Source organism: Bipolaris oryzae (assembly GCF_000523455.1).
Source record: "Bipolaris oryzae ATCC 44560 unplaced genomic scaffold scaffold_85, whole genome shotgun sequence".
NCBI lineage: Eukaryota > Fungi > Ascomycota > Dothideomycetes > Pleosporales > Pleosporaceae > Bipolaris > Bipolaris oryzae.
Genome location: NW_006911361.1, coordinates 49,566 through 76,632, shown reverse-complemented (window position 1 = coordinate 76,632; position 27,067 = coordinate 49,566). Strand labels below are relative to the sequence as shown.

The 27,067-nt window shown below is 51.0% G+C and overlaps 11 protein-coding genes across 11 annotated transcripts; 5 read left to right on the top strand and 6 right to left on the bottom strand.

Moving 5' to 3' along the window:
- Window positions 1-195: 195 nt before the first annotated feature.
- Window positions 196-1,974, bottom strand: COCMIDRAFT_27201 (uncharacterized protein; the record flags this gene model as incomplete). Its single annotated transcript, XM_007690790.1, has 1 exon — window positions 196-1,974. The coding sequence occupies one exon, from the start codon at window positions 1,972-1,974 to the stop codon at window positions 196-198; it is 1,779 nt and encodes a 592-aa protein (XP_007688980.1).
- A 666-nt stretch (window positions 1,975-2,640) lies between these two features.
- COCMIDRAFT_98093 (uncharacterized protein) lies at window positions 2,641-4,030 on the bottom strand (the record flags this gene model as incomplete). The annotated part of the gene is made up of 5 exons (XM_007690812.1): window positions 2,641-3,075; window positions 3,129-3,424; window positions 3,474-3,523; window positions 3,578-3,726; window positions 3,776-4,030. The coding sequence occupies 5 exons, from the start codon at window positions 4,028-4,030 to the stop codon at window positions 2,641-2,643; spliced, it is 1,185 nt and encodes a 394-aa protein (XP_007689002.1).
- Window positions 4,031-5,765: 1,735 nt separating this feature from the next.
- COCMIDRAFT_98113 (uncharacterized protein) lies at window positions 5,766-7,164 on the bottom strand (the record flags this gene model as incomplete). Its single annotated transcript, XM_007690811.1, has 5 exons — window positions 5,766-5,963; window positions 6,024-6,371; window positions 6,421-6,521; window positions 6,572-6,851; window positions 6,907-7,164. 5 exons carry the CDS (start codon window positions 7,162-7,164, stop codon window positions 5,766-5,768), a joined length of 1,185 nt encoding a protein of 394 aa, XP_007689001.1.
- A 188-nt stretch (window positions 7,165-7,352) lies between these two features.
- Window positions 7,353-7,520, bottom strand: COCMIDRAFT_98046 (uncharacterized protein; the record flags this gene model as incomplete). The annotated part of the gene is made up of 1 exon (XM_007690810.1): window positions 7,353-7,520. A coding segment is annotated over one exon (168 nt), but the record flags the coding sequence as incomplete, so codon positions are not given.
- A 536-nt stretch (window positions 7,521-8,056) lies between these two features.
- Window positions 8,057-8,645, bottom strand: COCMIDRAFT_37680 (uncharacterized protein; the record flags this gene model as incomplete). The annotated part of the gene is made up of 3 exons (XM_007690794.1): window positions 8,057-8,082; window positions 8,340-8,487; window positions 8,583-8,645. The coding sequence occupies 3 exons, from the start codon at window positions 8,643-8,645 to the stop codon at window positions 8,057-8,059; spliced, it is 237 nt and encodes a 78-aa protein (XP_007688984.1).
- Window positions 8,646-11,411: 2,766 nt separating this feature from the next.
- Window positions 11,412-13,134, top strand: COCMIDRAFT_98082 (uncharacterized protein; the record flags this gene model as incomplete). The annotated part of the gene is made up of 3 exons (XM_007690809.1): window positions 11,412-11,980; window positions 12,031-12,366; window positions 12,417-13,134. 3 exons carry the CDS (start codon window positions 11,412-11,414, stop codon window positions 13,132-13,134), a joined length of 1,623 nt encoding a protein of 540 aa, XP_007688999.1.
- Window positions 13,135-14,031: 897 nt separating this feature from the next.
- COCMIDRAFT_6195 (uncharacterized protein) lies at window positions 14,032-15,030 on the top strand (the record flags this gene model as incomplete). The annotated part of the gene is made up of 2 exons (XM_007690780.1): window positions 14,032-14,140; window positions 14,204-15,030. The coding sequence occupies 2 exons, from the start codon at window positions 14,032-14,034 to the stop codon at window positions 15,028-15,030; spliced, it is 936 nt and encodes a 311-aa protein (XP_007688970.1).
- A 344-nt stretch (window positions 15,031-15,374) lies between these two features.
- On the top strand, window positions 15,375-19,191 carry COCMIDRAFT_98071 (uncharacterized protein; the record flags this gene model as incomplete). Its single annotated transcript, XM_007690808.1, has 3 exons — window positions 15,375-16,380; window positions 16,433-18,732; window positions 18,793-19,191. The coding sequence occupies 3 exons, from the start codon at window positions 15,375-15,377 to the stop codon at window positions 19,189-19,191; spliced, it is 3,705 nt and encodes a 1,234-aa protein (XP_007688998.1).
- A 546-nt stretch (window positions 19,192-19,737) lies between these two features.
- Window positions 19,738-20,630, top strand: COCMIDRAFT_98060 (uncharacterized protein; the record flags this gene model as incomplete). Its single annotated transcript, XM_007690807.1, has 2 exons — window positions 19,738-19,918; window positions 19,975-20,630. 2 exons carry the CDS (start codon window positions 19,738-19,740, stop codon window positions 20,628-20,630), a joined length of 837 nt encoding a protein of 278 aa, XP_007688997.1.
- Window positions 20,631-22,865: 2,235 nt separating this feature from the next.
- Window positions 22,866-25,332, top strand: COCMIDRAFT_98124 (uncharacterized protein; the record flags this gene model as incomplete). Its single annotated transcript, XM_007690806.1, has 5 exons — window positions 22,866-23,148; window positions 23,200-23,600; window positions 23,681-23,988; window positions 24,039-25,038; window positions 25,150-25,332. 5 exons carry the CDS (start codon window positions 22,866-22,868, stop codon window positions 25,330-25,332), a joined length of 2,175 nt encoding a protein of 724 aa, XP_007688996.1.
- Window positions 25,333-26,009: 677 nt separating this feature from the next.
- On the bottom strand, window positions 26,010-26,781 carry COCMIDRAFT_6192 (uncharacterized protein; the record flags this gene model as incomplete). The annotated part of the gene is made up of 2 exons (XM_007690779.1): window positions 26,010-26,459; window positions 26,572-26,781. 2 exons carry the CDS (start codon window positions 26,779-26,781, stop codon window positions 26,010-26,012), a joined length of 660 nt encoding a protein of 219 aa, XP_007688969.1.
- Between the last annotated feature and the right edge of the window lie 286 nt (window positions 26,782-27,067).

Here is a 27,067-nt window from a genome sequence, read left to right as displayed (position 1 = left end):
ACAAAAAAAAAACTCCTTTCCCATTTCACGCACATATACTTACATTACCATTATAGTCGTAGCCCGCCACCTTCCCAAACCCGCTACTATCCCCGAATAGCGACCCCCACTTGGCGTCCCCGGGGGCTCCCGCAACCCACCCACCCCTCCTCCAAAAAGCTTCAACTTCCCCACATGAAATCTTACTTTTCCACATTACTTGCTCCTCACATGCGCGAGCAAATCCTCGATATCGCCATGGCTTAAACTAGCATCTTGCAAACTCATACCAAGCTGTTCTTCCTTCTCTTTGTTTCTGATATCCTCTCTTTTCCCCTCTAATTCGAGCTGCGGATCGCGAGTTGGCGGAGTATTCTCACGGTGCATGTTTTTCAGGTCGCCGCGCTCGATGCCGGAAGCGTCTGGAGCGGTATCATCTGCGGTTGCGCTTGTTTTGCGTGCGTGCTCGATCAAGTCTTGGACGTCGCGGTGGGATAGACTTCCTTGGTCCAGACTCATTCCTACAGCTTGTTTCTTTTCGTCTTGAGCGCTGTCTAGAGTCCCGGTCTGGGTTTGCGCTTGGGAAAGGGGCGTGTCGTGGCGTTTGAGGTTTTTGCTGCTTACCCAGCGGATGAGCTCGTCGACGTCGGAGGAGGAAAGGTGGGTTTTCTCTTGGGTAGGTGATTCGGGTAATTCGCGGCTTCGAGGTCGGCCGCGGTTTTCTTCTTCGTCTTCTATTTGCTGCAGGTCAAATGTTTCTTTGATCGGGGTTGTGGCTGCCGATTCTCCACTGGTGGCATCGTGGCGTTTATACCATCTGCCTAATTCTGGGACGTCCGAGTCGTAATGTTCTTCCACGTCGGAATCCAGCTCTTCTCGTTGCAGGTTTCGCTTCACTGGGCCGGCTTCGGATCCTTCACGACGCGATATCCAGCGTACAAGGTCATCTGCATTCTCTTCCTCGTCCGACGAAAGATCAGTATCCGGCTCCGTGGACGCGTCGCTATATCCTAGATGTTCATCGCTAGCTTCCTGGGCGTCTTTCGTGGACGATTTCCTTCTTGCATGGTGAACGAGGTCTTCAATATCGGAATGACCAAGGACACTCTCGTCCTTGGCGCTCTCTACAATGTCATCTTTCTGTACCTCACCAGACGAACCGCGCCGGCTAACCCATCGAACAAGGTCGTCGACATCGATATCCTTAATGCTGGCGTCATCATTCTCGTTCGATTTCTTTGATTCCGGTTGTTTCTCTTCATTTTCCGAGGAAAGAGTCGATGGACGATCTTTGAATTCAACTGGCGCCCCATCTTCCTTAATCTTCTCCATTCCCCCTACGTCCTTGGTTGTCATCCTACGCAACGTCATCTTAAGCCTACTTCCAATCCCACTCTTCGCTTGCGCATGTTTTTCGGGCGTTGTTGGATGATGCATTTGGCGCTCTTTGTGTTGTTTTTGCCACGTCTCCGCAGCACTGGCCTCCTTCTTGCAATCTTCTTCAGTAGCCGTCCTTAACCGGTCCTCGATCTTCTGCTGGAAAAGAATACTACGGAGAGAATGAAAGCGAGCCATGTGTGGTTGTTTATTTTTAGGTTTATCGGAACTGGCTCCGTTGGCATCTGCAGATGACGGCATATTGGAAACTTTTCTGGTTGCCGACCTGGAGCGACTTCTGCTTCTGTTCGGGGAGAGAGAGGATGGCCGCGGTGCTTGAGCTGAAGTGAAATTTTGCTTCTTTTGTTGTATTTTCTGGGCGCTGGTGTCCTTCTTGGATTGCGATTTGGGATGTCTCTTCTCTTGATTGTCTGATAGGCCAGAGTCTTCCTCGCTGCTACTTGAGTGGTCATCTCCTAGCCCTTCAAGGATCTGAGCGACAGCTGGGGACATCAGGCTGCTAGTGCGGCCCAACTGTTTCCGTTGTTCTTGAGGCATCTGCTCCATACATGCTGGTGCTGCCACTTTCTGTGGCGGGAGATCAAAGTATGACGCCATGACGTGTGGTTCCGCGGTGACGAGTGCCGTGCGATTGAAGGAGAGCCACGCGCCTGTAATGATTAACAGATAGTAGGATCAAGTATAAGAGGCAATCAAGCTGGGATGCTTGGGTCTTGGAGAAAAGTCGCGTGTGCAGGTTGGCCTAGCCTGTTATTGCATACCCCTACCCCGCAATTCCCTCGTGTGATTGCTGGTGGTTGGTCGATCGCGCTATGCCAGCAGGGTTGGGAAAGTTCCGATCGGCGATACTTGCTTGGGCGACATCACCCTTACAAGGCTCGGCTCTCACATTTACGGTTTGCATGCACAAGTATTGGCATAGCCATGGAGTTCGAAGAATTTATTGCTGTATCGCGTGATAGGCCGTTTGCCGGTGCGTCTCACGTCAGGCCCTATCAGCGACAAGAATGAATTTCACGCAACGATCTGCAAGCTGATTACTTGTGCTGTATCATTATTTAGGGATAAGCGTCCATCGGCAATATAGCATTGTGGCTGTGGTACTAGTGTCTTCGAGAATTATCGATCAGACAGGCATGCGCATCTGAGCGATATCTATGGCCATGATGTTGATACCTGCATTCATAGACAAGGAATATCCCAGATCGCTAAGTATGGTGATGTCCGAATAATCCTGTACTTCTTTACTTCTTCCAAACACATCTACAGATGCTTCGTATGCTTCTGGCTAGCATTTGCGCCATTGAACGCCAACAGGTTGGGTGTCCCTTTTGGAAGCGTATCTTGATCGATCGCATTTTTGATCGCCAACGCAGCAATTGTACCACAGAGATCCTTTGATGGCGATCCGAGCCCAAGCAAATACGCTGCAAGGCCAACAACATGGGGAGCTGCCATACTTGTACCCGAAAACGAGGCAACCACACCGTTGGGAAGAGTGCTAGTGATGCCTAAGCCGGGAGCCAGAACATCGATCCGAGGGCCATGATTGGACCATGAGGCAAGCGTGTCGTTGGCCGCCGTTGCGCCTACAGTGCAGACCGAAGGCTCAGATCCTGGAGAGAAGTCATCAGCCGGTACGCCGTCGTTGCCTGCTGCGACTCCTAGAAAGATATCCTCCGCAACCATAGCTGCGGCCTTGCATCTGAATTAGCATTCAGACAAACAATAACTTGACAAGAGCAACTTACAGCATCATTCAGCGCTGGAAGCTTTTCACTTCCTAAGCTGATATTGACAACAAAGCCATTGCGACACTGATCCGTTCCCTTACGCTCTCTCGCATCTCGCAAGATGAACTCCAGACCCGCAATTACATCGGAGTTTGTACCCCAGCCATTTGAGTCGAGTACTCGCACAGCAAAGATTGTAGTTTTCTTTGCTATGCCCCAGGTGGCAGATCCAATCGTTCCAGCGACGTGCGTTCCGTGACCAAAGCCGTCTATGAAAGTACCTTCATGAGTGAGGTCTGCCAGAAAGAAGGCGCCTGTTACTAAGTCAGTGCATAAGCCTTGCATTTGAGCGCCATCACCTACGTCCTTGGAACTCAGGATGCGTAATATCGACGCCTGTATCAATCACGTAGCTTCGAAATCTGTCAGTGATACCCAGGAAATACCTGTTGGCAGATAAAACATACGCACAGGTTCCCTCTCCTGCACTGGAATCATAGAGATACGTCGTTTCTCTAGGCTTTGTATGCGAGATGCGGGATATTCCCCATGTAGCATTCAACTGTTTGACAAGTGCCGTCGTGTAAACCTCAGCATCTTGCTGAATATACTCGATCTATATAAATCAGCACAGAAAGTTCAAAAGTGTGTTGCCAGTTTCTTACTTCATCAGAAACTTGTAACAGCGCCACCTCCTCGTCTGATAGAGTTCCTGCGAACCCTCGAAAGCCAGGCATCGAATACTGGTAGTCGGGCTCGGTGGAAAGAGCTGATTTCACGCCATCGACGGCCATCGTAGCGACGTTATCCTTGAGCTTTACAATCCACTTATTGGCGATGGCATTGCTACGACGAGGTACTTTGACTAATGGCGTAGCGGTTGCAAGTGAAGCAAGCAAGGATAACAGGAGGAAGTACATTCTTGCAGAAAGATTTCGTAGAAATTTACTCAATGATAGTATGTTGAGTTGAAACAAAGTGAGGGATTGATCAGTATTGTAAGCTCTGATCTATCTGCTGGAAAGGCAGTGCTGCTGATAAATATACATGTTGTACAGGCCGTTATTTACTAAAGAGGAACAGTTCCTGTGGCATTCAAGCACACAGTCCGTGAGAGTCAAAAGGTGATAGGACTGTACATATGCAGTGCAACCTTACTCGGACCAATGTTTCATGCCGTAGTCGCTGCAGTGTTTCTTTCAGGGTGGACAAAAACGGCGTGGCATGTTGTTGACAGTTGGAGTGATGGAATAGGACTCCATACTAGTGCCATGTGCTCTGAATTTCATTTGGGTTACAGGAAAGCCTTTCATCATCCAAAGAGTTTCAAGCTTCCAACAGAGCAGTAAAAGCTGTATCTTTCGACTCATGGGGTATCTACAGTGCATGAAAAGGGGGCAAACCATCACCAAAAACAAGCGATATCGATTTGAAAGTTCAACGGACACGTGCAGATGCGGCACAACCTACCTGTGGCTGCGGCATAGTAAAGCCACCTGACCCAATACCCAGCTACCGTGTCAATACCTCTCAATATACTCATCATAGAAGGAACAAAGAATAATCCAGAACATCATCCCCCGGGCTATCAAGAGTCATCTCCACAAATCAGTCCAGCCACGAGTTTCCTTTGTCCAAGAAACCCCCGTCAATCCTACCAGTCCCACCCTGAAACCTCTCACGCTGTGCAATTTACCCAACAGCAGCCGACCACCCACCTCCCCCTACTGTCACCCAAAAAAACATCCCTGACCGCGCCTCACCCTAACATTGAAGCTTTCCGCGCCTCCATTCGCGGACACAACCGCCTCGTACCACACACACTCGCAACCCGAACCCACCACCCCCATGGACCAGGGAATTCCCCCCTCCCCTCCCCCGGAACAGCACAACAGCACAACAGCCCAGCCTAGCTCACTTTTCTTCTCTTCCCCGCCACCAAACTTCGTATCCGTGTAGCACCAGCTCAATAAACAAACTAAAAAACTAGACCCCCCACCCCCCTTACCATGCTCCTTATCCTATCCGCTCAATCCATCACACGCCCCAGTGTCATCTATTCTACCCGCCGTACTTCGCCGTGCGTAGGTGGAAATAAGACAGTCTCGGCTTGTGTTATATCCGGGGTTAAGTACAAGCACTGGCTCGTGCGTGAGTAGATTGATATATTAGCCTTGGTATTTTACCCGGGCGGTGGGCAAGGGGGGTGTGGGTAGATTAGCGAGGTATCGGTTGGGGAAAGGATGCGCGTTATTGAAAGAGGTAGGGATCTGTATTGTAGAATTTCCTTGCGATGTGAGGGGTGGTAGAGCGGGTACGGGGATCGGATGGGGGTCGGTTCTGAGGGGATACGCCGGGGAGGAAGGATTTTTCTTTGTACTAGATGTTAATATTCGCTTTGTGGAAATTCAAAATGTGTGTTTCAGGAAAGAGGATTCAAAATCACAGAATGCATCAAATAAAATCTCACACAACATCGTTTATTCAATCTCATTTATGCCATCTCCTCCAAAACCATCGGTGCAACAAGCCCAAAAGCCCATGCAAAACCCAATCATCATATATACAGTCGTCATGGAAAAAGAGCACAAAGGAGAGAGGGAGAGAGAGGGGATCTCGTCATCTCGACCTGCTTAGAACCTGCTCAGAATCTGCTTAGGAAGCGCTGGGGTTGCCGTTGAAGGCAAGGTTGTTGACGGTGCCGGAGGGAAGACCGGTGATCTTGCTCTTGAGAGAGAGAGCAGTGAGGCGGGAAGAGAGAGCAGCAGGGGTCTTCTTGCCCTCAAGCGCCAAGATGTAGGCACCGAGACCAGCAACGTGGGGGGAAGCCATGGATGTACCAGAGATAGTGTTCTATTCTATTGTTAGCCGCATGAAAGACAAGGTGATGAGTATTTTTTGGGGGTAACTTACAGTGCTGCTGCCGATCCAGGTGGAGAGGATAGAGACACCAGGGGCAAGGATGTCGACGGATGTGCCGTAGTTGGAGAAGGTAGCCAGGCGGTCAGAGCTGTCGGTAGCACCGACGGTGTAGACGGTGGGCTCGGATGCGGGAGAGTAGTTGGCAGCGTTTGCTGCGGAGTTACCAGCAGCAACAGCAAAGAAGACACCAGCAGTAACAGCGTTGGCAGCAGCAGAGTTGACGGCGGTGGAGCGGCTGCCACCAAGAGACATGTTGGCAACGGCACCGTTGGGGCAGCTGCGGGTCGTGGCATCGGTGGCAACAAAGTTGATACCGGCAATAACACCAGAGTTGGTGCCCTTGATATAGTTAGCAGCATATCTCAACAAGAGGAATGTCTCTACGTACCGAGCCGCTGGCATTGAGGACCTTAACAGCGTACAGCTGAGTCTTCTTGGCTACTCCGTAAGTCTTGGAACCGATGGTACCAGCAACGTGGGTGCCGTGGCCTAAAGATTGTCAGTCTACTGGTCATCTATTTAGCATGAGTATGTATTACCGTTGCCGTCAGTGTTTGAGCTATCAGCGTAGTTGGCGAGCCAAGTGGCACGGCCCTCGAACTCTGGGTGGTTGACCTGGATACCAGTGTCGATGATGTAAGCGCAGGTGCCTTCACCACCGCTGGTGTCGTAGGTGTACGAGGTGGTGCCGCGGCTCTGGCTGGAGATACGGGCGAGGCCCCAAGGAGCAGAGGACTGGGTGGTGTAAGCCTTCTTCTCGAGCTCAACCTCGACACCAAGGTTGGCCTGGACAACGGCATCCTGCTCGATGTAGTCGACCTGTGTGTTCCTTGTTAGCGTTTCGACTGGTAATGTTGGATAATCCATTGCTTACACCGGGGAGGTTGCGGAGCAGCTCAACAATGTCATCAGTAATATCAGCGGCAAAACCACCGAAGCCACCGAACTTGTAGACATGAGAGGGGTCCTTCTTGAGAACCTTCAAAGCATTGTTGATGAGGTTCTCAAGGTTCTGGTTCTTGAGCTTGACAATGTACCTTCCTGGGATGGGAGTACCAGCACGGGGAACGATGACTGGCGCAGGAAGGGCAAGAGCCACTGGCAGAAGAGCGAGGAGAAGTGAGAGCTTCATGTTGAAGAATGATCGAAGAACGATGCTGATAGAGTGGAGGTTGATGAGTGCTGCCGTTGATGGGCTGGATACTGCTGTGCTCGTTGCCTGATGTTTCAACAAGGCATGCTGTCCCTCTTATATAGACGCACTCAGTAGCCTTTGGTTGGGATGACATGACAGGAGGCAAATACACCTTCCAATCAGGACTAGCAATTACCGATGTGACAATCGCGTACAGAGCCGGCGTACCTACACCATGGCGCGTAGAGTTGCCAGTCGCCAAAGCGGCACAGAATGGCGTATGTAGACCTTTGATGCCTAGTTTGGGAGGTGATACAGCATGTGATTCCGGCACTACTCGCTTCCAAGCACCCACAGTACCAGTGGCAGAGTGGGCGGGGCGTCTAGGAGAAGGAGGAAAGGCTGCTAGTAGAAGGTCAGACGTCGGGTCTTGGCACGATGCATATTATATTAATATTGCTTACTTGTTTAGGGATCTGAATAAGTGCACGTAGAGATTCAACGTAAAAGGCCCGTGGGATGAATCGATCTACACTCGCAACAACCCTTGCCGAAATCCAGATAACGGAGCGAAGCGACGAGTAGTGGCTTAGTGGCAAGACGGCTGTCAAATGAACATGCTCCGTGCAGTATTGTCACCAGGGATTCTCGAAGTAGTGAACTGCGACTCTGTCTGCTAGCTCAGGATCCACAAAATTTGGTAAGGTTGTCTGGCAGAGCTGCACATGTCGCGATGGAACATGCCGTTTATAGTTGTGTACCTTTTATCCTTAGAACAAGACCAAAAGTGATCGGGCAATCAGCCGCCCTGTTGACACAATGGTAGACATCCAAATGCCTATGTGAAGACATCTGGACAGTGCTCGACGAAAAGAAAAAGCCGATGATTTTAAATAACGTGACGGCTAGCAAAACCTACAAGATCAATAGGACTCTAGAAGAGCTTGACGCGCAGAGAAGCATCATGTGTGAGCACATAATCGGTGGAGCCCTACCCACAGGGGGTGAAGACATTCACATGACCGCTCCAATGATAGGCAGCGAACGAATGACAGAAGCTTCGGGCAGGATGTTGAGGACGATGGCACATTCACATCGAATTTCTGGGCCACTTGTTGTGGTGGGGGATTCGATTGGTGTCGTGTGCAGCCATATCGTCTTTGTCCGCTGACCATCCAAGACCCGCTTAGCATTAAGCTTAAAAGCACACAAGTGCAGAAACCACCTCCTTCTTTGGGAACTAGCACGATGCATGCCGATATACCCAGCCCAACCCTTAGTGACATGGCAGATAAGGCGGCAGTGGATTGAGCGCGAGTGCTACCAACGAGGCAAGATACAGCAGGCAGTGGCTGTATCGAGGTAAAAGATGATGATCAGGATGGCGCGCAGATATGGTTTGGCATTCCGGACACCCGCCTGGTGTGCAGGCTGGGTCCGTTGTGTTGCATCGCAGGGGTGCACCTTGACAGGAACATTCATCGTGGAGCTGGAGGAAGCATTTCGGAAGAGTGCATCGGAGTCATGGTGCTTCAAGCCTTGCCCACTGCCCAGACATGCGCGAGTTTTGGGCGAGATGGTGTCAGTTCATGGTGTCGATCACGACGCCTCCGGGGACTGTTCACTTTTGCCAAGCTCCTCCTGCCTGTTGCGTAAAATACTCCGATGACCAGAGCGACCTGTAACCTGTGTTTGTCGCTGGTAAGGCTGAATAGGGCAAAGGGTGTAGAGATGGAGAGGTAGGTGTAGGAGAGATGGCCATGACGGCACGATGCGGAACAATGTCGGCGCCGAGCTCCTGGCACTTACTTAGGGACGACGCGCACGTGTTTTGTGTCCGGCTTGGGTAACTTTTCGGCCTTTGGACCCGTCACTGCACTACCCTCCGACGTCAACTCGACACTCCAGCAAGCCTACTTTCTGATCTTCGCCCCCCCCCGACCAGGGCGTGTATAGTCATATCTTTGAGTTCTTACACAATGGCGATTTTTCTGATTCAAGCCCGCTTAACATGCAGCAATATGCATATCCATGGAGCACATAACTGCAGTAGGCTGTAATTCAAGTCAGTTGGCGCCATGCAAGTAACGCCGCCTCTGCGGTAGCCTACCGGCTTGTCAATAAGCCACCCATGTTCAACCCGGAGTTGCGCATCGAACTGGTGTCTGTGGTCAACCACCCCGCATCTTACGCACTGCAGAGGCAAGCAGACTGATACCGTTGTTCTACCATGTACAACAGCCTCGTGACGGATCCATGCGGAAGAAGAAGATTTGCCCTGGCCCCCTGTTCTCTGTGATGGATGCCTCCGAGACTTTGGAATTCCAACGTGCGGTCAGCAAACACCGGGCAAAGGGCTTGTGAGCGGTACACTGGCGTGCTAGTCGCTGGCACTCATGTTTTAGTGGCCGGTGTAGGATCTCCCGTGATCTACTCATATCTAAGACCCTGCGGCGATCCACACATTTGGCTTGAAGGACCTTCCCTGGCTGTCCAACGTCCGCCAATGCCAAGCACGTAATCGTACTCAGCGCTTATGTCGGTTCAGCTTCGCCGTTGTATTGCTGCATAGTATAGTCAGCTGCATAACCTGGGGTGGGCGTGGATCCGCTCCAAGCCGACCTACTCGACCTACTTTCCTAAAGAACGGGAGTACCTAACTGTATAGAATAGGATGCAGGTACAGGTAATGGTGTAGTGGCTGATGCGAGCACTTACGCAGCTTGATTCGTCCCAAGCATTCAATAGACTCTTTTCCCAACACTGCGCCCGACTCTTTGGGCCACCTTCCTGATAGGCTTGTGTACAAGATAGTGAAGGCTAAGGATTCACTCGATCAGATTCCGAGTTCTACCATGCGAGAACCATGCTTTTTTCAATAGTACGACTATCGACAAGAACGGCGGAGTGTTCGGACATACACTGCGGGGTAAGAGTTCAGGGCTCGTTCAGGAACATACTCTTGTTTTGCTGCGAGTCATGGGCTAGTGGCTGGAAGTGATCTCAACGTGAGAAATTAGTCCAAGGTACGTACTGCAACATAAGCAGCCTCACAGCAGGCGGCCCGTCCCATGCACTGAGAATCATGGACGAAGAAGCTGCATAACCACATCAGCCAGCCAACAAATTCAATAGACGGCCATTTGACTTGAGTGGGCAATGACTTCTGACGATCACAGACAAACGGAAGAATGCAACCCTACTTCGCAGCTCCAAGACTTGCATACGACGGCGATAAACCTTGAGAGAAGCAATGGCTTTCCTTACTACAAAAATAGGCCCGTTATCATCTTGTCAGCCCCACCCCCACCCTCCCACGGAATACGGCTAGGTGCGCCTGTTCCTTGCTGCGGATCAGCCTTGCATCTCCTTCCTGTCCTGCTCTGGGGTTCTGGATCCTTTGGCGCTGGACAAAAGAGATGCTGCATGTGGTTTGCTTGCTCAGTAGAGCGCGTACAGCGACGGCAGTGTTGGCATTAGCCAGCCCCAGAAAGGAAGAACAAGGCGCTTACAACATTGGCAGCATATGTCTACCTTCCGCATTCATCATGTATCTATCGTTTTGGATGTCGCAATCGATCCTGATTTCTGGGCATTACATGTGAGTCTGATGACATCTATAAACGATGCACAGTCGAAGCTATGGGATGAGCAAACAGCAACGTCGATTGCGCCATGAGTACCGATATTGCGCTGCCTCCCAAGCCGATGGCTGCTGCCCGTTGTCTCAAGTCGTGGTCCACACAGTGCAACGTCTGAGGCCAGTTTGGGGAGTACCAGTCATTCATGGAAGCAAAACCCTCCTCCCCCTCAGCCTCCCACTCTTCGTATGATATGCGAAAGGGAGGTTTCTTTTAATCATGAACATACTCGAATGCTTCGTTGGAGCGCTTGACGAGACAGCCTTTGAGACCTCGTCATGGGTCAGCGGAACAATCTCTCAACGCAATCAATTCTTTGACTGAGCTGGCAGCCATCAAGTGTTGAGTGGACGGTATTGGACTGCAGGAGCGTGGTGTTGGTGTTCATGTCAACGGCAATGTCGATGCTAATGAAGATGGTGATGTGAGAGACGTTAGAGTACCGTAATAGTAGTCGATGTGGACCCACCATGCCCCCTAGGCTAGGCCAGGGTCCAGGTTGCCAGCGCCGGCCTCGTCCCTGCCTGTGCTCAACTTTTGCAGACTTACAGACGTCGTCAGCATGCAGTTGCTCCCTTTGATCCTCACGATGAAGCCGTCACGATGAATTCGTCGCGTGCATTCACCAGGGCTACCCAGAACACATTCCGCAAGCCCCTCGATTTTCTCAGCAATCTTTCGCGCGGCCCCATCCAGCTTCCCAGGGCCAAAAAGAGAAAGGACAGCAACGCACACCAACGCTACAACAGCATCAGCTCCATAGACGACACCGACCATTCCGACGTCGAATTTTACGCCCAAATGGAGTCCTCGAGGCGGAGCCACTCTGCGCACAACTCGCAGTCGGAGCTGCAGCCGCCCGTGCCCCTCATAGACGTAGGCAGCCGCAGCAACAGCCCATATCCGCGCAATCGCAGCGCCGCACAGAGCGAAGACGAGGAAGACGACGACTTCGAGCCCGCGAGCAGCATACGGCCGCTAGTCAGCAGCGACGTCGGGAGTGGAGGCCATGCTTTTCGTGGCTTCTGGCAGCAGGGTGGCCCGGGGGCCTTCTTTTTTGGCACGTGGAAGGGCTGGCAGATCTGGGTTGGACTGCTGGTCTTCTGGGTCGGCGGGTGCAGCTTTGGCCTGCTCCTCATGAACTGCTTCATCATGCTCACGGGCGTCTACAAGTAAGGATTCACCCGGATTGTTGCTTATGGCACATGCTAAATCAAGCCAGATTCCCCTTTCCCCTGACCCAATCCTACGCACAACTCATCATCACTCACCTTCTCCTCATCCTCGTCTCAAGCCTATTGCGCTTCTCCAGCAATCCCCTGCGCTTCATTGGCTTTGGCGCTGCTGTACCGCCATCACAGCCGGCCGCTCCGCAAGGAGGAGCATATCGAGGGGGCAGAAAACCCGGCATCTCCGCCTTTGCTCGCTGGCTCTCAAATGGCTCGGGAGGCATTGCAGGTGGCGGGCTGTTTGAGTTTGATCTCCAAATCGCCAAGCAGGTGCTGCCCCTCGCGGTGGTCTTTGTGGCCAGGGTGCTTCTCAGTAACTACTCATTCGCGTACGTGCCCTTGTCCGCTCATTTTGATCTCGACCACTAACACTCATCAGATATGCACCACTTCCTACCTACCAGCTTGCTCGCATCGGTATAACTCCACTTGCAATTATCTTCGCTTGTGTTCTGCAGAAAGAAAACATTACCGGCAGTGCCCTCTCTTCCGCCCTCATTGCGACCCTCAACCTCTTCTTCGCCTCTTACCGCCCCGATGTCCGTGTGACTTGGGAGTCGGTCGTCGCCGGCGTCTTCTCTTCTGGCTTCGTTGCCCTCTACCCCATCCTCCTTCTCCGCACGTACCGCACCATGGTTGCAAATCTTGTGCCTTCGGGCGATGTGCTTACAGGATACCCCACCGGCTCGGAAGAGTCGGGTAACCGAGAAGAAACCCGCGCATTTTATCGCACACTGCACTACACTTCGCTTGTCTCTCTCATGATACTTACACCGATTGTCATTATTTCTGGCGAGGTACCACACATATGGTACAATATCCCGTTCCTCGATGTTCCGTTTTTCTGGGCCATGATGCTGTTTGGAGGCATGGGCTCGTGGGCTGTCTTCTCAAGTACACTACTGCTAGTTAAGGCGACATCTCCTCTCACGGCAACCTTTGTAGCCGTCCCCAGGAGTGCCTTCCAGCTCGTGGCCATTTCCCTCTTCAAGGCCCCTGCACAGACTTGGTTGGGAGTAGTACTTTGCTGGATCAGCAGCTTGTGGTTTCTCGTCACGAGGCGAGACGAAGGCCGGAGTAGGGACAGACTAGGGTAAGAAGGGCCTCAGTGCTCTTTTTCTCAATATTTTTTCTCTATTTCAATCCCATATACAAGATTATTTGTTGCCTAGCAGTAATGTAATGTATCTTCAACTCTTGTGAGTGTCCCGCATGGTATTTCATGCCAGAAACTATACTGTTTGTTGCGTCATGCAATTTTAAATCCACGTCACATCGGGCAGAACTCGTATTCTCCCTATTATTGAGGAGAAACACGAGTCAATCCTTATCTTGACTACAAAGGATCTGGCCGTTGGATCGGCCGTTTTGTAACCCGTGCGAGTCTCGGTAAGCATACTAGGGTCTTTGTCCACTGCGCAAGACCGAGAAGCTTTCTGGACGCAAATTCTTTTACGAACAGCGGGAATTTTAGTACCAAAGCAAGCGTGGGGGGATTTACTATGCAGCTGATGATACGGGGTTCTTTGATCGATTTGGCTCGAGCGATCCGGATTATAAGTCTGGTGGCGGCCGTGGCCATGGCCTAGACAAGATCGATACGGATGCAATCTCTCCACAAATGGAATATTGTGGCGTTTACAGAACCGATTCTTGACCGAAAGGAGAGCGCAAACGTTCACTTGCTTGATGCTAGCGTCTCTTAGCGCCTGGTTTTGCCGGCACTATGCCGTACTCTTCCCTTGCTCTAAACCGAAGAATAATTCTTTACGAGTGGCTGACAATGTAGATCTGCGGTGAGATTCATGTCCATCGGATACGGCCACACTTACCCGGCATTCTTATGATCCAGATTGCGTACGGACCTGGCTGAAGGAACTGTAAATCTGAAAAACAAAAGGTAAAAGGATGCCTCCTCCAAGGGGAACCACGATTCTTATCTGGATCACTTGCTACGTTCGTTCACTTTGCGTTTCGTCTCTGACACATCCATCATGAAGCTCCCAGTAATCGTCCTCGCAGCTCTTACAGCACCTCTAATCCAGGCGGCCCCCACGCCAGCCTCTGAACTAACAACTCGCCAGACCAGACCGCGACAGCTCAGTAAGTCAGGAATCAAAACCATACAATCCATGTATATTTTTTGCTGCTAACTGTAAGCAATAGTCCAGCCAGAACTCTGGCCCGTTCTTCAACGCTACACGCGGTTCGCTGTAGCTTCTCTTTCAACCTTTACCTATAACCTAGGAAAATGCCCTAGTCCACCTTTCCACTCCGTTCTCGTCCGAACAATAGACTCAATCATCACTTCAACCCAAGTCGCCGTATTCCAAGACAGCGCGGCAAAAGAACTGATCGTGTCCTTTCCGGGCTCTGCCTCGCTCCAGGATTTCATTACCGACTTTGCTTATTTCATGAAGCCCTTGACCAGCGCCCCGGGCTGCACCGATTGCCAGGTCCATGGGGGTCTCCTCCGAGCCTGGAGCTCTGTGCGACCTGATCTCATAGCTGCGCTGGCGGACTTGAATGCGAAATTGCCGGGTTACAAGACAATCATCGTAGGCCACAGTCTCGGCGGTGGACTAGCCAGTCTTGCCTATACGGATCTCCGGGCTAATAATGTTCCCATTGCAAAAGCATACACCTTGGGATCGCTGCGCGTGGGAAACCCAGCATATGCCGATTTCACCGACCGCCTGGCTGGTGCGGACGACAACAACTTGGGCGAGTTGCTGCGTATCACGCATGGAATTGACGGCGTGCCGAATCTACCGTTTGAGCCCATGGGATTCCAGCATACGCGCACAGAGATTTACCAGGAAGATACCACGCCTGTGGGTGGCACGCAGAGTCCTCAGACAACGTTTCGCTGTTTTGGTCAGGAGGCGGAGGATTGTATTAGGCGGAAAGCGGTGGGGTTCATTAATCAGGATCATCTGGTCTACACGGGGATCTCCATGTCGGGGCCAGAGCAGTGCAATAGCCAGGACTGAACGAGATGAAGAGGAAAGCAGGAATTAAGTAATGTATATTTGATGTATGTGACGTTTGTAGACGTGGAGGCATTGGGGTATGTACGTAGGTAGTAATGGAATGAATGGACCGTGACCTAGCGGATCTCGTGACAGCGTGACATGGTGGACGCGCCCCCACGTGTAATTGGGTGGGTCGCGGTGTGCCCCGGCAACACACGCCAAGCCCAGTCAGGCTGCGAGGGGTTTGTTGGTTACGGGCAATCTTGTCAACAACCCCGCCAAACCACTTGTGGATAGAAACATACATCCACACACATAGTAATTATACATTTGTCTCCAAGGGCTGCAGCCTGGGCTAGTTCATGACCGGCAGTCCGCGCAAACACCGTGCGCCTTTCCGACCACTCGACACCTTCTCCACCGCCAAAAAGCCCGTCTTCAAAGCCCCTACCACCCCTACTACGCCTGGCTTCTCCGACGATAGCGATATCCCCCACGAGCAGTCCACTTCTCTGCTCGGCGACTCAAGCAATCTATTCGACGACATTGAGAGTCCGCCAACCCACGCACAGCAGCGAGAAACTCTCCAGGCCAGGTTGAAGATGGTGCGAGAACGAGAGCCTCCGATGGCTCATCCTCCCCGCGATGGAGCGGTCCCCCCGCCAAAGCCTCTGAATGACCTCAAGAACTCTCAGCCCAAGTTTGGAGAGACTAGCCCCATGCGTAACCCACTAAAGAAAGACCGCAGCGATCAGTTTTCACATCTCTTCAACAAGCCCAAGCCAGGGCAGATGCGACCAGAACACAGTCAGACGACTAAACTACCTTCACAATATTCGGGTCCATCAAGACCATCTCAGACCTCGCAGTCAAGTATAGACACCCTCAATCGCCCATTCAAGGTCCCGTCGTCACAATCGGGATCGCGTTACAGCACAGCATCTACCGATTCCGATGTCTTTGAGATCCCTGCTTCGAGCTTCCAGCCACGGCCATCCCAAGGTGGCCCTGTACCCATTTCCAGACCCTACAACGCTCCGGCGAAGACTACTCATGCAGCCCCGCGGCCTGTATACTCGTCCATGGGCCATGCTGATGACTTTCAGCCATTGAACAAGGGTACACACAATCCGCTGCAGGAGGCACGTCAGACGGTCATACTGGATGATGAAGATGACTTTGATCCGGATGCGGTTATTCGCAAAGAGGGAAGTCGCTTCGGTGAACCCGACATGTATGCATATGTCGACTCCGGTGCGGCAAGCGAAAACATCAAGGCGCTGTTAGAGGGAGCGTTTGATGAAGACAATGAGAAGATCCCAAGGATGCGTCTTCGTAAGACGAAGAAGCAGCAAGAGGATAAGGCTGGTATGTGACGTTAAGCATTCTGTAGCATAATTTTGTCGCTAATTGTAGCCAGGCGACTCCCTAGCCGACCGTCTCAAAGCACTCGAAGTCAAAGACGAAGAAGAGACCAAGCCTGAAGCTGAAGCCGGACCCGAGGAAGAAGAAGAGGATGACGGGACAGTCGAAGGCCTCAAAGTCAAACTCCTGCCACATCAAGTTGATGGAGTCGCATGGATGATTGAGAAGGAAACAGGCAACCATAACAAGAAAGCCAAGCTTCCCAAGGGCGGTATACTGGCAGATGACATGGGTCTCGGGAAGACTGTGCAGTCTCTTGCGCTCCTACTGTCAAATCCGCGACCAGAGAAAGGCGTTGAACCAGAGAACAAGAAGAATAAGATCTCGGAATCCACAGGCAAGGGTACACTTGTCGTCGCTCCCCTCGCATTGATCAAGCAATGGGAATCCGAAATCAACACCAAGGTTACAAAGTCGCACGCACTCAAGGTTCTTGTCCACCATGGCCCTAACCGTACCAAGTCAGCCGATAAGCTTAAGCAGTACGATGTCGTTATTACAACATACCAAGTCCTCGCTTCTGAGCATGCTTCTTGTGGAGACGGCCCAGATGGGCTCAAGAAGGGTTGTTTCGCTGTGAACTGGTACCGGATGATGTTAGACGAGGCACATACCATCAAGAATCGGAACGCCAAGATGACAAAGGCATGCTATGCTGTCAACTCTCATTATCGCTGGTGTTTGACGGGTACGCCAATGCAAAACAACATTGATGAACTGCAGAGTTTGATCAGATTCCTCCGTATCCAACCCTACTGCGCGCTGTCGTCATGGAAGGATTCAATAGCGGGACCCATGAAGAATGGTCGTGGTAATCTGGCTATGAAGCGTCTCCAAGTCTTTCTACGAGCTTTCATGAAGCGCCGTACCAAGGATGTGCTGAGAAAGGAAGGCGCGCTCAACTTTGGCGGAAAACCCAAGGAGGGCGAAGACAAGCCAGCCTTCCATATCGTTGCGCGAAACATCGAGAATGTCATAGGAGAGTTCACTGCAAAGGAGCGCATGTTCTATGACCGCCTGCGGGATCGCACACAAGCCCGTCTTGACGAGATGATGGGCGGCGAGAAGCAAGATTATATTGGAGCGTTGGTGTTGCTTCTTCGGTTGCGACAGGCATGCGATCACCCCAACCTCACGAAGAGCAACGTCAGAGCTGACAAGGATGCTTTGACCACGGGCTCAAAGTCGAGTGCTACGGCTGGTTTCCAAACTCCACGAAAACCTTCTGCAAGAGACGACGCCGATGATCTTGCAGACTTGCTTGGCGGACTCAGTGTTGCAACGAAGCGATGCGATATTTGCCAAAACCATCTGAATAGCGACAATACCGCTGCGGGTGGAGTGCGTTGCATTGAATGTGAAGAGGACTTGAACATGTCTACAAAGAAGGATAAGAAAAAACATCGTAAGCACAAGCAGAAGCATGGCAAGGAAAAGAAGAAGCACCGTCGACCAAAACCTGTTGTGGAGTCTGATGATGATGATGATAAAGAAGAAGAAGAGGAAGAGGAGACTGAAGATGAGGATGAGAAGCCAAAGGCAGCTGCCGCAAAATCAGCTCGCAACCGCCGACTTGTAGTCGATAGTGACGATGAAGAAGAAGAGGGCGAGTGGCTCGTGCCAGAAGACCAACGGCATGCCGAGGACTTGGGTAAGGCTGGTGGGACTGACGATGAGAATGCTGAAGGCGGTGGCGATACGTTAGCATCTGTCGATTCTGATGCATCTGAGAGTGCAGACGAGAGCAGAAGTAATTTGGATTCGTTCATCGTCCATGATACCGACAGCGAAGACGAAGCACCTGTTTCGCGCAAGAAGCTAGCCAAGAGACCGCAGAAGCCTGTTGCAGTCGACTCTGATGACGAGGCTGATAGCGAAACTGAGAGTGAGAGCGGATCAGATGAGTCAGGATCCAGCTCCGGATCAGACGATGAGGAGGACGCATCTGACTCTGAAACCTCAGAGTCCTCGTACAATGCTTCCGAACTGACGCCCTCTACAAAGATTCGCCAGCTTCTGGCCATTCTAGAAAAGGAGACGGGCGAACACAAGGTCATTGTCTTCTCGCAGTTCACATCGATGCTTGACCTGATTGAGCCTTTCCTCAACCGCGCTGGATACAACTTCACCCGTTATGACGGCAGCATGCGCAACGATCTCCGCGAAGCCAGTCTCCAAAGGCTCCGAGAAGATAAGCGCACACGCGTCCTGCTGTGTAGTTTGAAATGCGGTAGTCTCGGTCTCAACCTCACAGCCGCAAGCCGCGTAGTCATCATGGAGCCCTTCTGGAACCCAGTACGTTATCCTCCCTTAACCCCTTTTAAAACTGCAATGTACTCACCTGTTCCGCAACAGTTTGTAGAAGAGCAAGCAATCGACCGTGTCCACCGCCTCAACCAAACCGTCGACGTAACCGTCTACCGCCTCAGCATCCACAACTCGGTCGAAGAACGCATTATCGAGCTCCAGGAAGCAAAACGCAAGCTCGCCGATGCCGCCATTGAAGGCGGTAAAGCCATCAAGAATCTCACTATGAAGGATATGATGGCGTTGTTTAGCCGCGAAAGCGAGTTTGATGGCAGACATTACGATAACGATCAGGAACGGGAGATGATTTATGGTGTTAGGAGGGTGCTGAATGCTGAGAATCAAGCGGGTGAGGAGACTGCAACTAGGAAGGCAAGGAAGGCGGGGAGCTTAGGGTTTAAGAGGACGGAGAGAAGGGATGAAGGTGGGGCTTACGGACGGAGGTGAGGGAGGTGCGTGTAGAAATTGGCGTTTTGGGGTGTTGGATATGCTTGGGGGATTCCTTATTTGCCGCTTGGCTTGTGTGATGATGATTATGAATTAAGCTTGTCTTGTAAAAATGCTAGGGACTTGGTTTTCACTGTCAAAAATCAACCCAAATTTTCATTTTGTCACCCAGTTACGTGCATGCATAGGTCACGCAAACCCCTGCCGTGCCGCAAGTATTTCACAAATTTGTCATTTTGATTATTCGTAAATTACCCCAGCCTTCTTTTTTTCACAGCAGACATTTTTGGTTCTCCCCACCCCCCGCAATAAGCCACTCATGCTATCGTGTCGTATTTACGATGCCACCTATCGACGATGAGCCGCGCGATTTGCGTCAATTATCGGAATGCTATTCCGACCACAACTGATAAAAGCCTCAACAACCAGGTGTTTAATCGCGCAGTAAGGGATTTATCTGAGCAGTTCCGTGAAGAATGCGTTGCAAATACAAGAGTACCTTCGTGAATTCTATCAAGCAATTAATTATCAATGGTAAAGAAAATGATGACAGAAAAAACTCTTGTTGAAAAGTGGTACGATGCCCACGCCGAAGCCGAGGAGCACCGCTTAGACGAAGGGCGCCTGGAATTCGAAGTCACCAAGCGGATTACCAATTCCTGCTTGTCTACGCTGGGTTTGCACCGAGCGAACATCTTAGACGTCGGTGGTGGACCGGGCAGATACGGTCTGCACCGCCTATTACTGCACCACTGCACACCGTAGCTAACAGCGATAATAAAGCCATTGCACTAGCAACCCAAGGCCACCTCGTCACCCTAAACGACCTATCAGAAAAGAGCCTAGCCATCGCAAGAAAGAACGCAGAGAAACAAAATGTCAACCTCAACGCCATCATCCACGCAAACGCCCTCGACATCACCCAGCACCCCCTCCTCAAAACCTCCCACGCCTCCTTCGACATCGTGCTCTGTCTCGGCCCTCTGTACCACCTCATCGCCCCCACAGACCGAGCCCACGTGATACAAAACTGCATCGACATGGCCAAACCCGGTGGCTATATCCTCCTCGCATACGTAACCATCTACGCCCACCTCCGCGATCTAGCCACGCGTGAACCCGCGCGACTCGCTCTTGAATGGCAGTTTTACAGCGAGTACCTGCAAACTGGAGCGTACACGCGGAATCCGGCTACGAGCTCTTTCCACGTGCAGCCTGCGGATTTGATGGAGGAGTTTGTTGCGTTCAGAGAGCAAGTGGGTGTGGAGAGGGTGGTAGGTTGTGAGGGGTTTCTTGGGGCGGGGGGTGCGAAGGGGGTTGTGGGGTTGGATGAGGAGGGGGTGAGGAGGTGGGTAGATGTTGTGATGATGAGTGCGGAGCGGAAGGAGATGGTGGGTTGTGCGGATCATTTAGTTGTGGTGTTGCGGAAGGGGATGTAAGTGTTTAATTTTTGTTTCCGGATGCTGAGGTGATTGTCTTGATTTGGGTAGGTACGCCCTTTCTCGATCTGGTCGATGAAGCGTTTGTGTATCTCGTGTCTCCAAGCCGTAGTCGCATGTCGTGCATGATCTGGTTTTTTTTGTCATTTTTTTTCATCTCATCGTTAAGGCTTTGCTGTTCGCTTTTTGGTCGTTATATCAGTGTTAAATGATGAGTGTTCGGAAACAGGAGGAGGTAAGAGATGGATGGCGAGTGATGGACGACGAGTGATAGGAGGTAAAGATAGGAGAAGGTGTAGTCTCTAGGGTACAGGAAAGATTGCTGCTATTTAAGAGAAATTCCATTTACAAGTATCTCCGAGCCTGGATGGCCTAATAGTGCCGCTTCACTGATAGAGCGACAAGGTCCTTCTCATCAAGATTGCCAAGAACGAGACCGATGCGTTGTCTATCAAGACCGACACTGCCGCCGCTCGGATCCATGTAAGTTTCTGGATAGCCTTTGTACGTACTTAGCCTCTGTACCCTGCTATATACTCTGGAAAGTCGTCTTCGTTGTCTCGATCCTCTTGCTTCATGTCATTGCCAATCTTTACGTTCGTTTATTCGCCTTCTTCTATAGAAGCGACATCTACATTATCTGTTTTGAGCTATAAGTTGGAAGCTTTAACTTTTGCTTTGTACTTGGCTGTTTTGGCTTTGAAGAGTAAATTTGAATCCTCAAGGATACCTCCTGTCTTAACAGCTGCAGCCTTCTTGAGTAGCTTTTCCGGGCTATGTGCACTGAAATTGGATGTCTGGGGTGTCTTATACAAATACTATGACGAGATGAGGAACTCTTTTTGTTTCTCGGCTGCTACCATACGTTAACAAGAGAAGACGGAATAAAAGAAGAAACAAATAGTACCTACCACGGCTGTACAGAGAACACTAATCGCTGTTGTTACCGTGCAGAAGAGCCGGGAGTGGAGCGGTTGAAATGCAGATGGGTGGAAGAGAGATTGAGTCTGCAGGTAGAAGTCTAATTAACATACATAGGCACTGCAGGGCTGGAAGCTTGTTTGTGCTGGTAGTGATTGCGGGTTAAGCAATCACTTTCACTGATGTAGGCGAGCAATGCGATAGAATGAAGCGGCCGATATAGCCTATCAGGCTGTGAAACTTTCAATTTCATTAACCAAAGCAGATCTATACTCACAGCCGTGAATTAGGGCGTTTTGGGGCGGATTGTGTTTTACCAATAGACATGTTCTCGCCTACGCTCCCAACAAAGACTCCATTACATAGAAACTGGAGAATACGATGCCTCGCATCTATCAAGAAAGTCAGCCAGGATTGATTATCCTTAAAAGCGTTACATCACCGCTTGTGGAGAAGAACGCATAGCTGCCAAGACGTGACAGTCCTTATCGTTAGCAATCAACACATACCTATAGCTCAGCGTAAAGGCCATGTCAAACCAACCAACTAGATCGAGGATGTACGGGATGTCTACAATGTCTGCCCACTCCATCCTCAGAAGCGTTTCACCATGGCATGGTGGTCCGTGCCAAGCACCTGTCATCTCCGTGTTGGCAACACCACGCTTTCTCCCGGACGGCACCACCAACCATCTTGTGTAGCTTCCACCGAAGATATTAACATACGGCATCGTTGGAACCGATCATACACTGTTGCCTCTCTTAGACCAAAGAGACTTCAACTACCTGCAAGCCTTTGAACCCTGGCCATAGAGACTGAGCCAAGCAACCCCAAAATACCCCTCTGTCAACCCAAGCTTTTCAGTGTCTTGGAAACATTGCCTCTGCCGCGGCCATTGAGTCTAGCCAGCCCTGCAAGTGGGCTGTCAGCCATGCCATTAGAGCTCGTTTATTCATGCGAAGAAACCAAACATGTTTCGAGCATATATACTCCCCCACAGTGACCCTCTAGGATCCCTACAAGGAGATTACACTTCCTCCGGGCAGTTGTCAAATCAGCAGCTTCGAAAAACGTTAACGCATAAAGTAGCCATTGCACAGCCTAGGACGTCATACATGTGCGGGTGGGGAAAGAGTTGCACCGTAGACCGTTAATCTCACGAGGCTTCTATATAGTCGATGGCATCATTTTCCAAATGTGCACCGCAGCGGCGCTTGCTCAGTCCCTCTTTTGGTCCCAGTGGCTCTCATTCTTTCACTTTACATTCGTTCTTTTGATCTCGAAGATCTTTCCATTCTTTATCGGCTGGCCACGATGAAATCATTCGTTTCTCTTGTCGCTGGGTCCATTGCCATCCTTTCTTTTCTGAGCAGCACACATGCTGCATTCAACCACACTGACGGGCCTTCTTGTGGCGCCCCAAAGCCAGATGACAGCTACTTCAGCGTTGTCGGAGTGCAGGGGACCGGGGTGCATCCGCGACTGGAACTCCGAGAGCTCCAGCAAGATGCAGAACTCTGGAATATGTTTATACTTGCGTTTGCTCGTTTCCAGACTATGGATCAGACCCAGAAGACTTCATACTATGAAATCGCCGGTAAGAAATGTCATAATTATGATAACAACTCTCTGTTCTAAACATCTACAGGGATACATGGAGTGCCCTTTGGGCAGTGGGACAACGTCAAAGGCATTCCTGGCCAGGAGAAGATGGGCTACTGTCCCCATTCATCTAGCATCTTTGGCCCATGGCACCGCCCGTACCTCGCACTGTTCGAGCAGATTCTTCACGACCGCGCAGTCGACATTGCCAATGAGTACCCTATCGGTCAGGCTCGTAACAAAGCTTTGAAAATCGCGGCTCGAGTACGTCTTCCGTTCTGGGATTGGGCGAGAAGGCCGTTGAAATCAGACGAAGGTGTGATACCGGCTACTTTGCGAGTTCCACGCCTTTCAGTCACACATCCGGACGGGACTGTGGGAGAAATCCCGAATCCCATCTTCCGGTACGAGTTCAATCCTGTACCCCAAACGGTCTTTGCTGAAATGGTACGTGATCATATTGCTTTTCCTAGATAAAGGGTAGAAACTACCTCGTAAATACTTACAAAATACTAACGTTAATATAGGTCGAGTATGAATTCAAGGATTGGAATCATACTATTCGCTACCCACTCAACCCTTACTTCGCCAATGCTACTAGTCGTGACGACGATGTCAACGTGGTAATAGGTAAACAGCAGGATAGTATTCGTGATACCGTCTATAAGCTGCTCACGACCTACCAACCGTATAACCAAGTGAGCAACAGGGCCAACGGTGGTAGTATTGGTAACTTTGAAAGTGTTCACGACGGTGTACACAATGTCTTTGGACTGGGACACATGGGAATTACAGAGGTCTCTGCATTTGATCCAATCTTTTGGTTCCATCACTGGTATGTCACATTACTTGGAGAAAACAAAAAATCATTCTGACAAAGTCCAGCAATGTTGATCGGCTCCTGGCACTTTTCCAGGCTCGCTACCCTGATACCTATGTCGAAGATTCCAAACAAGATCGAGGAACTTTTGCTATTGCCAGAGGCAGTGTTATAGGGGCAGCCTCTCCTCTGCCACCATTCCACATGAATGCTCTGGGTGATATGTGGACGTCCACCACGTCACGCGACTGGACCGCCTTTGGCTACACCTACCCCGAGCTTGTTGGTAACCCAAGCAACAAGACACTCACCTCTACTATCAACCAGTTGTATAAGCCACAGACCCCTGCTCTGCCAATTAGCAACTCAACCCAACCTGGAAACACAACCTTGCCAGCTCCAGTGGGCAAGAATGCTACCCTACCAGCTACGGAATGGTCATGCGAAGTCAACATGCCAGCCAACATTCACATCTCGTACGCTGTCCGCGCCTTCCTCGGTGAACCAAGCTCCAACCCAGCCGACTGGCCAACCGACGACAACTACATCGGCCAACTCGCCTCCATGTCCTCTCCCCTCTCCAACTCCGCTCTCACCGTAACCGGCAACATCGGCCTTTCCCAAGCCCTGATGCGCAAACACGAGTCAGGGCAACTCAAGGACCTCAAAAAAGAAACTGTCGAAGCCTACCTCAAAGAAAACTTCAGCTGGCGCATCCAAGCCCTCGACCTCACCGAAATCCCACGCAACAAGCCCCCTCCAGGCCTCAACGTCACCATCCGCAACGTCGCAATCAGCATCCCCAAGTCAGACACCCAAGTCCCCATCTCGCACGGCAACGTGCAGTATAACACGGACATCCGTGGAAATCCCCCTGTGTACAATGGACCGGGTCCCGACGGCACGAACACAACGCTACCCGATCACCAAATGACGGGCCAGTACGATGCCATTGCAGGGAAATTCGTATGGAAGAATGCTACGCTGGTATCCGAGATTGAGAATTCGGATGTCCCGAGGCCGATGCCTGACAATGTGCTATTGAAGCCGATCAGTGTGCCAGTGGTGAATAACGTGACTTCTGCTACGTCGGCGCCTGTGGCTTCGTCGGTTGTAGCATCTCTGCCTACATCTTCTTTGGCTGTTTCGTCTGCGGCTTCGTCTTCCTCTGTACAGTCTTCTGCCGCATCTCCTTCAGCGGTATCTTCTTCCCCCACATCATCCACACAAACGTCAATCGCCACACCACCAGTTGCAAACCCACCAACTACACCTCAACCCTCTCCAGCACCTACAGCCCCCGCGAACCCCCAGACCACAGTCGTCACATCCGTCATCATCGAGTATGTGACGGTTTGATAGATACTTGCAACTTGCCAAGTTTCTTCCGTTCTTTCTGCTCAAGGTGCACATTCCACTCTCTTGACAAAAAAAAATAGTGCATCGTTGCACTGCTCACACTCTTTTCTACCTTGCTGTATATAACACACATTCATTTCGATCGCGTATGGATGAGTTCAGTACTGGGTTCTGGAATCTGGAGATTCATACGCATTACACTCGTTTTTCTTGATGATGATTATGAGGAATGGAATAAAGTCACTCGTTTGGAATATCTCTCCCTTCCTGCAGGTATAAACCGTTTTGGTGAATCCATGAAGTATCAAGTGTACTTGGCCAGTGATGCTTGAATCCAAGCAGTCCTCGGTATGTTTTGCTGCTGCTCGCGTGACCAACTTAGTGAACCATGTTTATGGGCGGGGTTCATACGTCAGGGAAGCGCTGTCCAGGGCCTATATGACTGACGCACCAACGTCTTGGCCACTCAGTCGTTACCACTTTTAGAAGAACCATTATGACGATGCTTTGAATTTTTGTTCTTGGTATAATATCCCTCCCAACGCCGCTTCAATTGCCATTGCTAGCCAAGTATGCAATCCATAACGCTGTTCATACACGTGCCCTTTGCCTTCTGCCGCTTTCCCCACAACGTCTTGTACACACATGTCCTCCAACTCCTCAATCCGTGCATGTATCTAGATAAGGTGCTTACTCCTGAAATAAGCCCTGAGGTAAATAATCTGCCACGCACCCAGACCAACCAGCATGCCCATGGTGCCAACAGCAAACCACTTGACTCTCTCATTGGTACTCTCATTCGTATCCCTGAGCCTCTGCTCACGCCACCTCAAGTAATCCATTTCCCTGACAATCTCGCCGACGACCTCTTCAATCCTACGCAGTTCGGCCTCGACGGGCTTGAGCTTCTCGCTGGCGGAAATGGCGTTCCAGTCCTTTGCGTCGGCACCAATGTCGATGTCGAGTTCGACATGGCGGGGCTTGATCGACTTGGACGACGAGGCAGATGTGAAGACGTTGGCGAAGCAGACGTCAAAGACCGAGTCGGCGTGCGAAGTGAATGCGTAGCGGTTCTCGCCTACTACGTCCTTAGGGCGGTGGTAGTCGTTGCCCATTGCGTCGCGGATCTAGAAGATTTCCATGTCAGCAAAAGGTCCTGTTGGTGAAATGCTTGTTTGTATGCGATGTCAAGTTGCAATTGAGCCCGTATATCGTGCCTGGATTCAAGAAAAAACATACATGCATATCAACCCTTTGGCCATCTCCCCTATACCCATCCAGTATCGCCGTGACAACCACCAACTGCTCTTTTGCAACGAAATTCCTAATGCATCGCTCGTACCGGGCCGAATCGCGCTCAGCCACTGGATGAAGGTCGAATTTGAGGGCCGCAGTGAGAGGGAGGAGGGCAAGCAGCAGGCAGCTGACGAGGCGTGCTAACCGGTCCATTGTTGAATTGGTTGTGGGTCCTGGGATTTTGTTGAGAGCTGCAGCGCTTGCAAGCCCGACGTTTTGTTGTGCCTCTCTCACTCTTCTCTGTGAAAGGGCGCTCGTGGAATTGTACAGCTGTCGCAAGGGGAGCGCGGAAGGACAGATAGTCCGATTGTAAACTAGAGCCGATGCGGGTAAAAGCGCTGGTGGGGCCCATGCACCCTGGTGGTAGCTTCGACATCGACAACACGTGGAGACTGCTACGCCATGGTACAGAGTACACAAACAAGCAGCTGCTATGTTA